Raw genomic sequence first — 15,022 nt, 5'->3', positions numbered from 1 at the left:
TTTTCATGCGTAGGCACAAAGCCTTTCTATATAATCTGGAGAGCTGCCATACTGTCCAGAAATGCCTTAGCCATGGAATTGTTAGGATCATCTAAGTGGATATTTATATCTCCTAATATAGAGAAGTAGGATCTACTAACCACAAAGTTAGCTATTTTTGACTGGAGTGATTCGATGAAATCTCCTATTTGATTGGGGGGGCGGTAGATAAGTACACCAGAGAATGAGTCTGTAGGTGAAAATTCAAGAGTAAATAGCATACTCTCACAGTTAGAAATACCGGCCGATGAGGTTCTACAGAGGTAATGATTTTTAAGAAGGATGCCTAGGCCGCCTCCTCTACCTTCTGATCTATCTAATCTCTGCAAAGTATATCCCATTTGCAGAAAAGAGGTGATATCCGAGTCAGAGGCATCTTTTAACCAGGTCTCCGTTAGGAATAATTCATCTGGCTCGTTTTCCTCCAGCAGGAGAGACATTTGCGTGGCATGTTTGGTCAATGACCGGCAATTTAAAAGAAACATTTTGTAGGTTTTGCCAGGGGGGGACTTGTCTTGATAGCTGGTCAGTGAGAATGTACAGTGAGAGCAGATCCCGGATGGAGAGTCCGGGAGAATGGAGTGCTGACAGGTGTGAATGATCGGGGGCATTAAGTTTTTTAGTGTGATAGAATCATACCTCATCGATCTGCCACACTCTGAACCGCCTTGCACAGGGGGTATGGCCCCTGGTCCCGTCCGGTCGCGGACGGGCGCAGACGGGCTTGCCTTTGGCGCGCCGCCGGCGCGCCCGCTGCGCCCGCCCGCTGCGCGGACGGGGGACTTTGATGTTTATATCCAGTGTAGGGGGCGTGAGGAGGGTGGGATCGTCGATCAACTAGACCGCGATCCTACCCCTACCCAAGATGGCGCCCACAATGAATTCAGCGCCGAGCGCCCGAACTAGCGACGCTTATCAGCTGAGGAGGGGGTGTGAGGCCGCCCTGGGCAACGTAGTTCTTGCACCAAAGGTAGGGCCAACAGGATATTTAAAATCGATCCAGTAAAATATTTACAGTTTTTAAAAGTACAGCTTTTAAATTCAATAATTCCTGTTCGCGTTTTGCAAATCAAAAGGAGCAAGAGTGCTCAAGGGCCCCCGGCTTCCGCCTCAGGGGTGAAAAGGAGTATGAAAAGGCATGATTAATTTCGATCCAGCATTTTTAGTATGTCATCAACAACATGGGTAAGTGCAGATTCAGTGCTGTGACCTTTACCGGAATCCTGATTGGTGTTGCTCAAGGAGTTGATAGTTGTCTATGTGATTGCAGAGTTGGATCTGGACACATTTTTCTAAGGGCTTTGCAAGAATAGGCTCAGGTATGGTGGAGATGAGTCTGAAGTTATTAGGATCAGAACAGTCTGCGTTGGGTTTCTTTAAAGTGGGGGTTACTTGTCCTGCTTTAAGGCAATTTTACTTTTACCTCTGAATAAATGCGCCACCCACATTGTAAATCGGATTGAGAGAAAGTAGGTGAAATAATCATTTTCTTGTTTTAACATAATCTTTGTATCTTGCCACTCAAATATTTCTCTTTATTACAGGTACTGGGCAATTGCTTTGCCAGTATACTTCCTTGTCAGCTTAATTATTGCGTTGATACTCTTGTTTGGGATTAATATGATGAGTACTGCTCCACTCAACTCCATACACACGATCACTGGTAAGTATATGGAGCAATTATATCCTGATTAACACACTCTCACTTCTTCAGTAAATAGTAAACACATTACTATAAAAAATGGTAGGTCACAATCCTGCTCAGTAGTAGGTGATTGCGAAATTGCTATATTTTATTCATTACATTTTGTGAAATTACGTTTTTAAAGCCAAGTGTGTTTTGGCAGGTTGTCTTGTGAGGACCCATCGAGTAGCTCTTGAAGAAAATATTTGTGATTTTCTGTGCAAACCCATACTCCAAAAATGTACGTGAAATTATGTAATGTGAAACTTTACAAATGTTGTCCTCATTTCTTAAATTTTGCCAGGGTAATTTACATTTAGACCAGGCAGAAGAGTGTGTTATTTCAGAAATGCTCTTTGGAAGTTAGTGCAGTGAAGGCTTTTATGTTGCAACCATTACTAATTCTCCCAAACCACTGTCTTCTAAAGTGCTCTTCAGTTTATGCACACAGAGGCACACAAGTGTGCTGTATGTGCATATGTAATAACATGTTTAGATGGAGCAACACTCATATAAAGGCATGCATGTACTTACAGGCCTAAAGCTATATAGACTCCCAGTTTACACAAACGTCCTAGCTAAAGGGAATTATATCCACAGGCACACATGTATACAACGCAGAAAGACATGTAGACAACATCCACTCAAATTCAGATGGATTTATGATTGTGGTTGATTGCGTTAATGGATATGGAATGGAGGGAAGGATAGCTCTGGGTGTATAGGTTTATGGGATAGATGAGTGCATAAAAAAATCTTTAAGCACAAATTTGTATTTATAATACGGACAACTTCTTTTGCTGCTGTTAAGGGACATAGTGTGTTTCCTAAATGGTGCAAAGATGGCCGCTGTGCATACTTGAAAGGAAGTTGGGCATCTTGTAGTAATTTTTTTAAAATTAAGAGGAAAAACCAATTCGAGGCATGTGTGCTGTAGATACACATGCTTTGCACACTCCTGCCATCTAGTGTTAGGTCAGGATGTTTGCAAGTTGTTTTTCTTTGAAGAAGTCTTTCCTAGTGACCAGGTAAGGTGACTTCTCCTTTCGATGATCGAGCATGGTCATCGACTCCATGGGGGCGTGGCTTGGGCGCCGATGGGGATGGCGGCGTGAGCCTGTAGCTCCGCGCCCGATCCCGTAATTTCTCCTGGTAATCTTGCCTAAGCGCAGCGCACGGTACAGGCGTTCTGCTCGGAAAACCGGGGGCAGTTAAGGAGCTCACTATCGGCGAAACAGAGTGCCAGACGGCGTGAGGAGAGCCGTTCTCAAAGTTGGAGGTGCCGCGATCCGAGTACAAGATGGCGGCAGCCCCGAATTGGGGAATATAAATGGAGTGAAGCGGAGCAACGCAGGAGCGAGAAAAGATGAGGAAAGAAGCTGGAAGGGCAAGCGGAGTGGGGACCATACCACGGAGAAGCTGAAAGAGGGAGCTAGAGAAGATTGGAACCACCCGCGGCCTCAAAGGACCGGGAATGCGGATGCGACGTCTGCTACCTAAGAGGGCGGCCGCGAGAGGAAGGTCCCGATTCCCGAGTGCAGTCCGAGACAACTGCTGCTGTGGAGGAACCGGCCACGGATTGTCGAAGAGCGGATGTGAGAAGCACCGGCCTCGTGAGTGCACAGGTGTGTAATCACCTAGAGCCGCCGCTCCGGGTTCATAGGTGGTCGGCGGCTCCACGCCGGGACCCCGTTAAAACTTCGCGACCCTGTGTAAAACTTCGCGACCCTGTGGAGAGCAGCGGATCGCAGGAACGACGGAAAGGCTGATTGCAGGCGGGACGCTGAGAGATGCACCCAGGTACGTGCCACGATACGGGCCAACGCCCGATAACGAGACTAGCGACGTGGGGCAGCTCTTTGGCGTGGCGTGACCGGACCAAGGGAGGACACAGAGGGACCGGACAGTAACAGCAGAAAGGCGGCATCCTAGGATCGCACAGAGTAGCTCCCTGGGCAACAACGAGCACTCATTTACTGGTCCTGGCTCAACTGACTGGCACTACCATCCTTGCAGTGCTATTAAACGGGGCCCCAGCCGACTATCGATTTTTGGGGGGTGCAGATGGCACGTAGAAGGGGAGCGCCAGAGTGAGGAACGCTCGTAAGCCGATGACTCCCTCTTTGAGAGAGGCAAAGAACTTTTGGGGGTGATAGACGAGCTGCCAGAACAGGAAACATCCGACCGTGAACGGCCATCTCAGACGCGGGTGCGGAGTCCTGGATTGGATGCACCTGGAGTGCCGTGACGACCTACAACCGGGTCCCAGCAGCGGGTATAGCGCAGTTGTAAAGTGACCAGGGCTAGTGCGGGGAGGTAAGCGATAGGAGGAGAATATGGTCTGACCCACGTGTATCCTGAAAGCCTGAAAGGAGGTCACCCTATCAACGGTAGAGTGGTGGGAGCAGCCAAGGTTCACGGACGACTCAGATCACTGAAGTGGTGTACACGAGCAGAAGGGAGGACAGGGTCGTCGCAGAAACCTATCTGGAGGGGTACCGACCTGGCATTCAATAAAGAACAGGCGAACTGCACACACTTGTGAAAGAAACAGTGGTTTTGGCGACCAAGATGGCCACGAACAGCCGGGAGATGAAACTGAAACAGGAGCAAGATCAGGCGAAAGGGCTGGAAGCAGACCGCAATGCTCAAACCGACCCAGAGGGAACGGCGCAGGAGCAGAGACTGAACAAACGTCTGGATGGGATACTAGAAGCCATAACGGCGACCAAGGAGTCCCTACATCAGGATATTGCGCAGGTCGCAACAGGATTGGGTCTCTTGAGGGCGGATCATTCAAAGCTAGCAGATAGAGTAAAAGAAAATGAACTACTGCTTCAGGAACTCAAGCCTGGGTTGGTGACAGCAGAACATAAGCTGACTGATGTACTCGATCGCTTGGCGACACTGGAAAAGAGGGCAGAAGATTCCGAAAGTCGTAATCGGAGGAACAACGTACGGGTAGTAGGTCTGCCCGAAAAATCTCAAGGGGATGATGCAGTCGCTTACATGGAGAACTGGTTCAAGACGGTAGTGGCCCCAGAGGGCCTATCCCCCTTTTTTTCCTTGGAACGGGCGCATAGGGTTCCAGCCCGACCGCCTCTACCGGGCCGCCCGCCTCGGCCAGTGGTGGTCAAGGTATTGCATTTCAAAGACAGAGATCTGTTGATACAGAGAGCGCGATCGGCAGGCCCTTTCCAGGTGGACAACAGTGCAGTCACGATCTTTCCGGACTATACTCAGGAAGTTCAAAAACGCAGGGCCTCTTACTTAGCTGTGAAAAAAGAACTGAGGGATGAAGGTATACAATATTCTTTGCTCTTCCCAACTAAGTTACGAGTGATTATGGACGGGTCGACACACTTCTTCCAGACCCCTGAAGAAACATGGACTTGGCTTGAATCATACAGGGCTGGCACGGACCGCGGAGGTAGGGGGGACCGAGAAAGGCAGAAACCTGTCCAGGTGCACAAATCGCAACGCATCCGCAAGCGCAACAAAATCAAGAGGACGATGCAGGATAGCCAAATGGCAGCGGACAGAAAAGGGGCTCTGGTGGCGACAGCAGTGATAACGGGCTCGCAACAAGAAGGGCAGTCGGTGGGCTCGGAATCTGAAGATGGAGGGGTAAAATCTGGCGTGGACCTCTCGGATGCAGATAGCGCGGGAGGACCATTCATTGGTCACCCCCCCAAACGGCAGATGGGATTTTTAATGAATGACAACGCCGAGGGTGGACTACTGATAATTGTCTCTGATGGGACTGTTGACCCCGGTAAACTACAGATCAGCAGGTACTGTGACGGACCATTATATGGAATCTTGGGCTCGGGGTGAGGGCGTGACCCACCCCCCGCTGGCCCTGAACCACTCTCCTATTGTCCTTAAGGCCATCTGTAGTGGCGACTACAGAATAGAAGTATGTGTGCTGTGTTGGAAGTTTGGATGGGGGCTGATAATGTGTTATTGGGTCCTGTTCTGGGGGGGGGGAGAATGTGGGAGTTTTGAGGGGAGTTTTGAGTGTGGGGTTTTGCTGCAATGATGGGGGCAGTCGAGAGACACTGTTGGGGCGGATGAGGGATGACTACAATGGGGATGTTACCTAATTTGAAATGTCTCACATGGAACGTCCGTGGACTTCGAACCATGTCAAGGCGTTATAAGGTGCATGTATATTTGGTTAGGCGTGGCATTCAGAAAGCGCTGCTGCAAGAAACTCATCTCACCAAACAGGAATGTAATGCCCTACAGAGGCGGTGGCAAGGCCAGGTGTTTGGCACGACCTATTCGGCATTTGCCAGGGAAGCGTTGATCTGGGTGAGAGCGGGAATCCCTTTTCAGGCCACGAACCATTTGGTAGTCCCTGAAGGTAGATTTGTAGCGGTGGAGGGGAGGCTATACGGCCGTGATTTGGTTTAAGTAGTGTGTATGCTCCCAATATGGACCAGGCCCGCTTTTTTGATGGATTAACTGGTTCATTGGCTCACTTTCTGGCAGGCCCTATAATACTAGGGGGGGACTTCAATTCCATTACAGATGTATTATTGGATAAATCACACCCACCACTGACCGACTCCCTAGTGCGCAGACTAGCTAAACATAGGAAGGACTGGCAAGAGAGATGGGGCCTCATTGACGTATGGCGAGAGCACCATCCTGACTTCAGGGACTATTCCTTTTTCTCGGCAATACATGCTTTACATGTGCGAATAGATTCTATACTAAGTAGTGGACCGATAGCTGCCATGACGACACACACGGAATATTTAACTAGAACCATATCAGATCATAATCCTCTGTTGATATCTGTTTAGTGGCAGCGAGTGAGATCAGCCGTCCCCACATGGAGGTTACGGCCTGATACATTAGAGGACCGGGTGCTCAGTGATACTGTCCGTCAGGGTATTGAGCATTACTTTGGCGAAAATGGAGGTACGGCCACTACTAGATCAGTGGAATGGGATGCCCTAAAGGTAATGGTGAGGGGCATTGGTAGGTTTTCGAGCCAACAAGCGACGGTCCTGGCTGATGTGGGAAAAGCGGAAAGTGTACTGAGAGACCTAGAGCAGCAAAGGCCAGAGCGACCAGAACTACAGGCCCGGTTGCAGGAAGCGAGGGAACTGGTTGCGACAGAAACGGAACGATTGAGGAGCTATGACTATAAGTTGTATACTACCAAGGTGCATGCAGAAGGGGACAAGGTGGGTACGCTGCTGGCGAAACTTGCGAATCCAGAACCTAGAGGGAGCCCAATCATGAGCATACGGGAGGGGACGGGAGAGGTGGTCTATTCGCAGGCTGCAGTCTTGTCACGCTTCTTGAATTATTACACAACTTTATATGGGAGTCAATTGGACGCCGAAGCTTCTGACCTTGAGAACTATCTAGCGGGCGTTCAACTCCCGGTGCTAGATGAGGACAGCGCGGAGGAATTGGGCCGTGATATAACGGTATCGGAGATTAGAGTAGCCATCAAGCAGATGGCTAGGAACAAGACGCCGGGGGTTAATGGCCTACCGGTCGAATTCTATGCGAAATACACTGATGTTTTGAAACCCAGGCTGCTAGAGGTATACTCTGGAGCTGGGGCGTCTGCCTCAATCGATGGGGGAGGCGCTGGTGGTCCCGTTGCTGAAGCCTGGTAGGGAGGCTACCGATGTCACCTCATATAGACCGATGTCCATGCTGACGGTGGACTATAAAATTTTAAGTCGCATTTTGGCCACTAGACTATTGCCACACTGATTCTCACAGACCAAGCCGGGTTCATTCCCACTAGGAACACCTCAGTTAACATCCGTCGCCTAGTTCGAGTGCTAAAGAGCCAACTGGAGCCAGACCAGATGCCAGCAGTGTTGTCTGTAGATATCGAGAAAGCTTTCGACAGCCTAGAATGGATGTACCTTGATAAGGTACTGGAGAAGTTCGGCTTAGGTGAACAATTCGGGCACTGGACGAGGGTTCTCTACTCTTTCGCGACGGCCAGGGTGAGACTGGGTCCTGTGATATCCTCTGACTACCCGGTGCATAGAGGGACGAGACAGGGATGCTCGCTCTCTCCACTGTTGTTTGCGCTAGCAATAGAACCCCTAGCGGCTCAGGCGCGTTCTGGGGAGGTGTACAATGGGATCGTAAGTGGCGGGGAGTCGTATTATATCTCATTGTATGTGGACGATTTGTTGCTGTACCTGGAGGATACAGGAACGGCGTTAGAGGGTGCAGTTGCAATGCTGTCGAGTTTTGGAAGACTGTCGGGCCTTAAGGTCAATTGGAATAAGACATGCGTTTTTCCGTTGCGGGTGAATATGCCCCATCCACCCCTGACAGTGGATGTCATCTGGGAAGGATCGTGCTTTACTTATCTAGGGGTCTGCATATATCACAAGGCTACAGATATGCTAGAAGGAAACATAGGACTCTGTATTAGGGCTCTGAAGGGGTGCATGACCTTTTGGGCATCCCTCCACCTCTCGGTACAGGGCCGGGTGGCACTGCTAAAGATGGTGGCTTTGCCCCGGTTGCTCTACTATTTTCGCACATTGCCGGTATGGATCCCCCAGCGGGTTTTCAAAGAGTTGAGAACACTGACGACTGACTTCTTATGGGGACATGGAAGGCGCAGGGTGGCACTGAATATGTTGATGAGACCCAAGCTTGAAGGGGGAATGGCGGTCCCTGATTTCGTGCTATATTATCTGGTGGCACAACTACAGATACTAACACAAAACATTGCCAAAGAGTTTAGAGGTCCGGACCAAGATAAAAGGACAGGCATTCAGAGACATATCCTATCATATATAATCATGCAACAGAAGTTAGAGTTAAGGGGCTTAACCATGGAGGAGAGGACCTTGCGACTATGCTGGCATAGGAGCTTAAAGAGAGCGAAGGCAACGCGCCCGTACGCACCGGAGATCCCTCTGGGGATGCTGACAGCACTGCCGCATGGGGGGGGGACTGGTCCCCATTACTGGAATGGGAGGATTTGGGCCTTCAAGTGGTGGGGGACCTGTATATTGATGGGGTGTTGGTGCCCTTCAGAGTGCTCCAACATCAATTTGGCCTCCCGAATGGGAGTTTCCTATTACATGCGGCGGTCATAGCGGCGATGCAGAAGCACTGGAAGGCGGGGTTAGCAGAACCCTGTACAACCATGGCCTGTCAATATGTAGTAATGGCTACGGGTACAATTAAGGCGGTTACCTGCCTCCACTCTTGAATGTTGCACGAGGGACTGGAGCCGCTCACAACTCTGAAAGAAAAATGGGAAGAGAGCATAGGAAAACCCATACCAGATACAATCTGGGGACACATTTTGAAGAGAACGTGGAAGGGGTGCAGAAATGCCCGCTTTCAGCAAGTGCATTTCTTTGTAATACATAAGGCCTACTTGACCCCGGGGAAGATAAGGAGGTATTTCCGGGTACAGGACGCAGCATGTCCGAGATGCTTGACACCTGAGGTAGAGTTGGACCATTTACTATGGGGCTGCCCGAGACTAGGGACGTATTGGTCGGAGGTGGGGGAGTTTCTTAACGCAGTCACTGATCGACAGGTGAAGTACGACATGGCGACATGTCTATTCCTCTGGTTCCCTCACACGGCCAAGACGAAAATCACAAGTAAATTCATTGACTTGGGACTTATTCTGGCCCAGAGAGAGATCACTTGGCATTGGAAATCGAAGGAAGGCCCGTCAGCCAGGAGATGGATGGATGAACGAATTGCAGAAATGGGCTAGGAGTGAAAGTGTGGTTAGGTTACGACAAGCCACTCGTACAGCAAATGTGAAGGGCCTAGAAATGGCGAGGGCCTGGGAGGCAATAGTGCAGGCTCTAAAGGACTATTTAACTGAGGATGAAGACTAGGGGATGGTCAGTGTAGGAGGTTCCATGGGACACGAAGATATGTATGTATGGATCCCTCAGGTAGCGAAGACTTGATTGAGAATATATGGTTATGGCTCACATCAGCAGCAGTTGAGGGGGGAGGGATAAGTGGGGGTTAACAGGGATCCGATAAAGATAGAGGGAGGATTTCAGCAGAAGCTAGACTCCGATATGGGCGAATGAAGGAGCGCCCGTGGAACAGATCTTCAACAAACGCATAGCTTGGTTAACTGTGGAAGGTTAGGAGATCTCGAACGGGGGTCTTCCGAAGTACGAGTGGATGTAGCGAGTTGCATTTGCACTGACATTATTCACTATTTATGGAACACTGTATTCGGATGATTGTATTGGGGAGGGGGTTAGGAGTTATAGAAAAGCAGATACTGAATTATGTTGTTGACCGGATACCTCTGTGAGGTGGTTTCCTTAATATCTCTGACGGATTGGACACGAACGCCGCCCGGCCTCCGGGATGTGGGCTGAATGGCTGTGTGCAATTTTATTACTGAACTGTGCCTTATGTTGATCAGGGACGGGAAGGTCGAATTATTTCAATGATTGTTTATGAATCTGCAATAAAAATGTTTAAAAAAAAAAATGGTCATCGACTCCATTGTCACATTGTTTTTTTACCGCCATCGGGTTCGGACGTGTGTTGCTGTACTCCCCTCGATGAGCAGTCCTCTCTACCTTCGACGGTATTGTTTCATACGCGTTTCCTCCACCTCTCCGTGTATCGTTACGTCAATGGAATCGACTTTTTGATCGGAAAGCTTTGTGGACGGCCTTCGGGCCTAACCGCGCCAGCTCTCCGTTGATGGATCGGAATCAGTTTAAATTCTGTCCTTTGTGCCACGCGAAGTATCCGCGTACCGACTCAAATGAAGTGTGCAACTTGTGCTTGTCTCCCGAGCACAAAGAAGAAGACTGTGATGCTTACAGATCGTTTCGATCAAAGAAAACTCCTAGGGCTCGACGTCAAGAGATGCAGTGTCAAAGCATCGAAGATACGCCAGACATCTGCAGTCAAGATTCCGGCCAAGAAGACATTGAGGCAGGAAGCCTTCTCCAAACAAGACTCCGACTCTGAGCTCGAGATTGACCTTGACGCCAAAGAACTGCTGCAGGGACAAGGTGACATGAGTACCGTAGGCCTCTTGCCCCCAAAAACAACTCCGAAAAAACACAAGGCTTCGGCACCACCTCTGCCTCCTGGCGAAGGTCGGCACTGAGACAAAGTTTCCGACACCCCACCTCCAGGCCCGGCCCCAAAGCAGTCAGCCAAGCCTTTCAGTCCTCCATTTCCAAATACAAGTCTGGCTCGGAACCGAAATCCTCTGTGCTGAAAGCCAAGCAACAATTCGGAGCCTGAACCTACCGCGCCGAAAACCCAGCTTTCACTGGCACTGAAGAAGCCAGCACCGAAAACTTCAGCGCCGAAACAGAAAGATACCCCTTTTGATCCATATATAGACATTATTCTTTTAACACCAGATCCCAAGCAAAAGAAGCAATATATTAACCCTGAGACTGGCCATATTCACTCCTAGCTGCCTCACAAACACCAGCTTCCTGATGATGACACTTCTTACAAGATCCCTTTAAAAATGAGATCTATTGCTACAAGTCCTTTTCATCCACCATCACCACCACATCCACCGCCTCCTTCTCCACCTGCACGCCCTTGCAAATTACACCTCCGGTTCTCCACAATCTCAACATGATGACGGAGGATACATCTCCCAAAAGATCCATGCACAGATTATACAATTGATCCCCAGCAGATAATGATCCAGACTTTTGCCAAGCCATCTCCTTCAGACGACAATGCATCCCATCTAGAACTCTTTGCCTGGCTGCACAATATTACAGGGTGGCACTACACAAAGAATCACAAGAGGAAGATTTTTTGTTCAAAACTAGGATCCACACACAGGTTATCACAAACACTTCATGATGAGACATGCTGATGAGATCTTTAAGGACCCAGTGAGAGCATGTATCTTGACTCGTAGGGTTGACAAAAAATATAAGGCCTCCCCTACAGACTCCTTATTTGTCAAGGGCCATTTGCCATTAGATTCCCTGGTAGTGTCAAATGATCGGAAATAGGCGAATTCCCATACATCAGGAGATGCGCCTCCACCCGATAAGGAGTCTAAGTTAATTGACGCTTCTGGCAAGCACATAGCCGCACAAGCTGCGAATCAATGGCGCATTGTGAATATGCAGGGCATTTTAGCCAGGTATGATAGTTCACACTGGGATGAAATGGAGCAATTGCTTCAATATCTCCCAGACGAGCACAAAGCTAAGGCACAGGACTTAGTAAATGAAAGTAAAGTCATTTCTAATGCCTCTATACCATGTGCTCTAGATGCTGCAGACACCGCAGATAGAGAGGTTAATGCTAGCATATTGCTCAGGAGACACGCTTGATTAAGGATTTCTGAGTTTAAGCCAGAAGTTCAACAATCCATCCTTAATACTCCTTTTGATAAAGAACATCTTTATTTCGTCCAAACGTTGATCTAGCGTTAGAGAAGATGAAAATAGACACTGAAGTGGCCAAGTCCATTGGAGTGCTACAATCTCCGTCCAACAGAGGCTCCTTTCATCGCTGCTTTTACAGAGGAGGGTCTAAAACCCCATCCACAGACCAGAATACCTCAACATATAAAGATAACAACCAGTCCTCTCCCTCCAGAGTATTTTCTCGAGGAGGTTATAGAGGCAACAACTTCAAGGGTAGGTGTAAAGGCAGCACCCCACGGAACTCACCTTCTCCTAATAAACATTTTTTAAAATATTTTTTTATTATTAACAGTGCTCATAGGACCATACAATACAATACCATGTTTAAATAGCACAGTTCAGACGGTATTTGGGAATTACACATCGGGGAAACACAAGTGTCTTCCATCATTACAAGTTGACTACTCCTCCAAGAGGGCACCCGCTTCGCCCATACTTTCTTCAATTTTTTTCGTGCACCCCCTGCTTTTATATACCGTTTCTTCTGCTCTTTAGCCCAAGTCCAGGTTGCACTGCCATTCCTCCCAGAGCGGGGGCGCCTGCACCCCCCAAACCCTAGCAATGTTCAGTTTTGCAATCCCTGCATCCAGGGGCAGCCAAAGCTCCACAGATCTCGACCAATCATTGTCCCCCTTGATCAACAATAGAATCCACTTCGGGTCCATTGGGAATGACACCCCCGCTACCCTAGACATAGTATCCGTAACCTTCGCCCAGAATGAAATGATCAGCGAACACTCCCATAGGATATGGAAGAAGGAGCCGCCTTGTTGACAACCCCTCACATAGAGCACCGACTGACACCTTTCCTATGTATACAGGTGAGTGTGAGGATAGTATGTGCGATGAAGGATTTTAAACTGCACAAGCCTAAACATAAAGTGGATAGCAATCTCCCTGGGGACCCAGGAGCGCATCTTGCCAGTCTTCCTCCTCGAGGCTCCCAAGGTCCCGGGCCCAGGCCGCTCTGAGACCAACCAAAGGATCAGGTATATTATTTATCAATTTGCGGTAAATTGTGGATGTGGGTTTCTACGCAATGGGATCTAGTAACAATCGATCTTCCACCGGCAAGTAACCTAATAAGCATTGACATGCCGACACTTCCTGCCCCAAAACTACACCACACCTGTTGGGGGAAGACTTCAACAATTTCTCCCCATTTGTCAGTCTACAACATCAGACAAATGGGTGATTGGAATTATCCAACAACAACCACAACAAACAACAACCATGCCTGCAATCCCCCAAACACTCCACCTAGATCTCACAAATTGTCTCCAGAACACCTACAGTTGCTAGAACAAGAGACCCAATCTCTCTTACTAAAAGAAGCAATAGAACCGGTCCCAATACAGTACCAGGGCTCAGATGTTTACTCTCTGTATTTTCTCATTCCCAAAAAGGATGGTTCCCTAAGGCCTTTTCTGGATCTCAGAGAGTTAAACCATTATATACTGTCAGAAAACTTTCACATGGTGATGCTTCAACAGGTACTCCCACTTTTACAAAAAAAAATATTTTATGTCTACTCTAGATTTAAAAGATGCATATTTTCATGTTCCAATTCATCCGGCTCATCGCAAATACCTCGGATTTGTGACAGTAGGCAAGCATTACCAGTTCAAAGTGATTCCCTTCGGAGGGACTGCAGCGCCCAGAGTTTTTACCAAATGCCTGGCAGTAGTCGCCGCTCAGCTCAGAAGACAGCAGATTCACGTCTTCCCCTATCTAGACAACTGGCTTATCAACACCAGCACTCTCTAGAACTGCCTACATCACACACAGATCACAATAGATCTACTTCATCAACTGGGATTCACAATCAGTGCTCAAAAATCTCATCTGCATCCGTCACAGATGCAGTCTTACCTAGGAGCCAGTCTGGACACAGTCAAAGCTCTAGCCTTTCCCAATGTAGCTAGAATATGCAATATTCAGGCTGTGACTCTACAGTTTCAACCCAACCAAGCATTACCAGCCAGTGTTCATGCAACTGCTGGGAATGATGGCTTCTTGCATCGCAATTGTACCCCATGCAATACTTTACATGCGTCCCCTACAAGAGTGCTTAGCACGTCGGTGGAATCAGTCACTGAGTCAATTAACCGGTCTAGTGTTGGTAGACGGCCGTACCCATCACTCTCTGCAGTGGTGGAACCCACAAAATGTATCAAAAGGCCGGCCTTTCATTGACCCTATTCCACAGATCGTGCTCACAGCAGACGCATCTCTAACAGGTTGGGGGCTCATCTCAAAGATTATACAATACAAGGCCTGTGGAGCAACAAGCACAGAAGTCTCCACATCAACTATCTAGATCTTTTAGGAGTTTTTATAGCACTCAAGGTTTGTCAAACTCACCTCATAGCCCAAACTGTCCTAGTCTGAACGGACAACATGACAGCGATGTATTATGTGCAGAAACAGGGCGGGACACACTCTCTCCTACTGTCAACACTTGTTCAAGCCATTTGGAATTGGACAATCCATCACAAAATGTATCTTCTGGCAGAACATCTCCCAGGGGTAAACAATCAGATTGCCGACCTCTTCAGCAGAAGTAGACCGCAAGTTCATGAGTGGGAACTTCATCCCCAAGTTCTCCTACCTTACTTTCAGCAATGGGGATTTCCACGCATAGACCTGTTCGTCACAGCCAAAAAAGCTAAATGGCCAAGCTTCGGCTCCAGGTTCCAACACCCGCTCTCAAATGGCAATGCCATATGGATGAACTGGTCTGGGATATTTGCCTATGGTTTTCCTCCTTTCCCGCTCATTCAGTGTGTGGTTCAGAAACTCAGGCAAACATCCCTCACACTGATTCTAGTAGCTCCCGCATGGGCCCGTCAACCATGGTACACCACCCTATTGG

General features: G+C 48.6%; 1 protein-coding gene across 1 annotated transcript in view; it reads left to right on the top strand.

The window, feature by feature from the left end:
• PIGP (phosphatidylinositol glycan anchor biosynthesis class P) overlaps positions 1-15,022 on the top strand; it is a 51,293-nt gene that overhangs the window by 24,654 nt on the left and 11,617 nt on the right. The window contains exon 4 of the mRNA XM_086935403.1: positions 1,584-1,702. Coding sequence (XP_086791529.1) covers positions 1,584-1,702 — 119 coding nt within the window. The remainder of the gene's footprint in view (positions 1-1,583; positions 1,703-15,022) is intronic.

Source organism: Lissotriton vulgaris, chromosome 8 (genome assembly GCF_964263255.1).
Source record: "Lissotriton vulgaris chromosome 8, aLisVul1.2, whole genome shotgun sequence".
NCBI classification, from domain to species: Eukaryota; Metazoa; Chordata; class Amphibia; order Caudata; family Salamandridae; genus Lissotriton; species Lissotriton vulgaris.
Note: the sequence above shows the minus strand (reverse complement) of the source record. Positions and strands in the feature narration are given on the sequence as shown.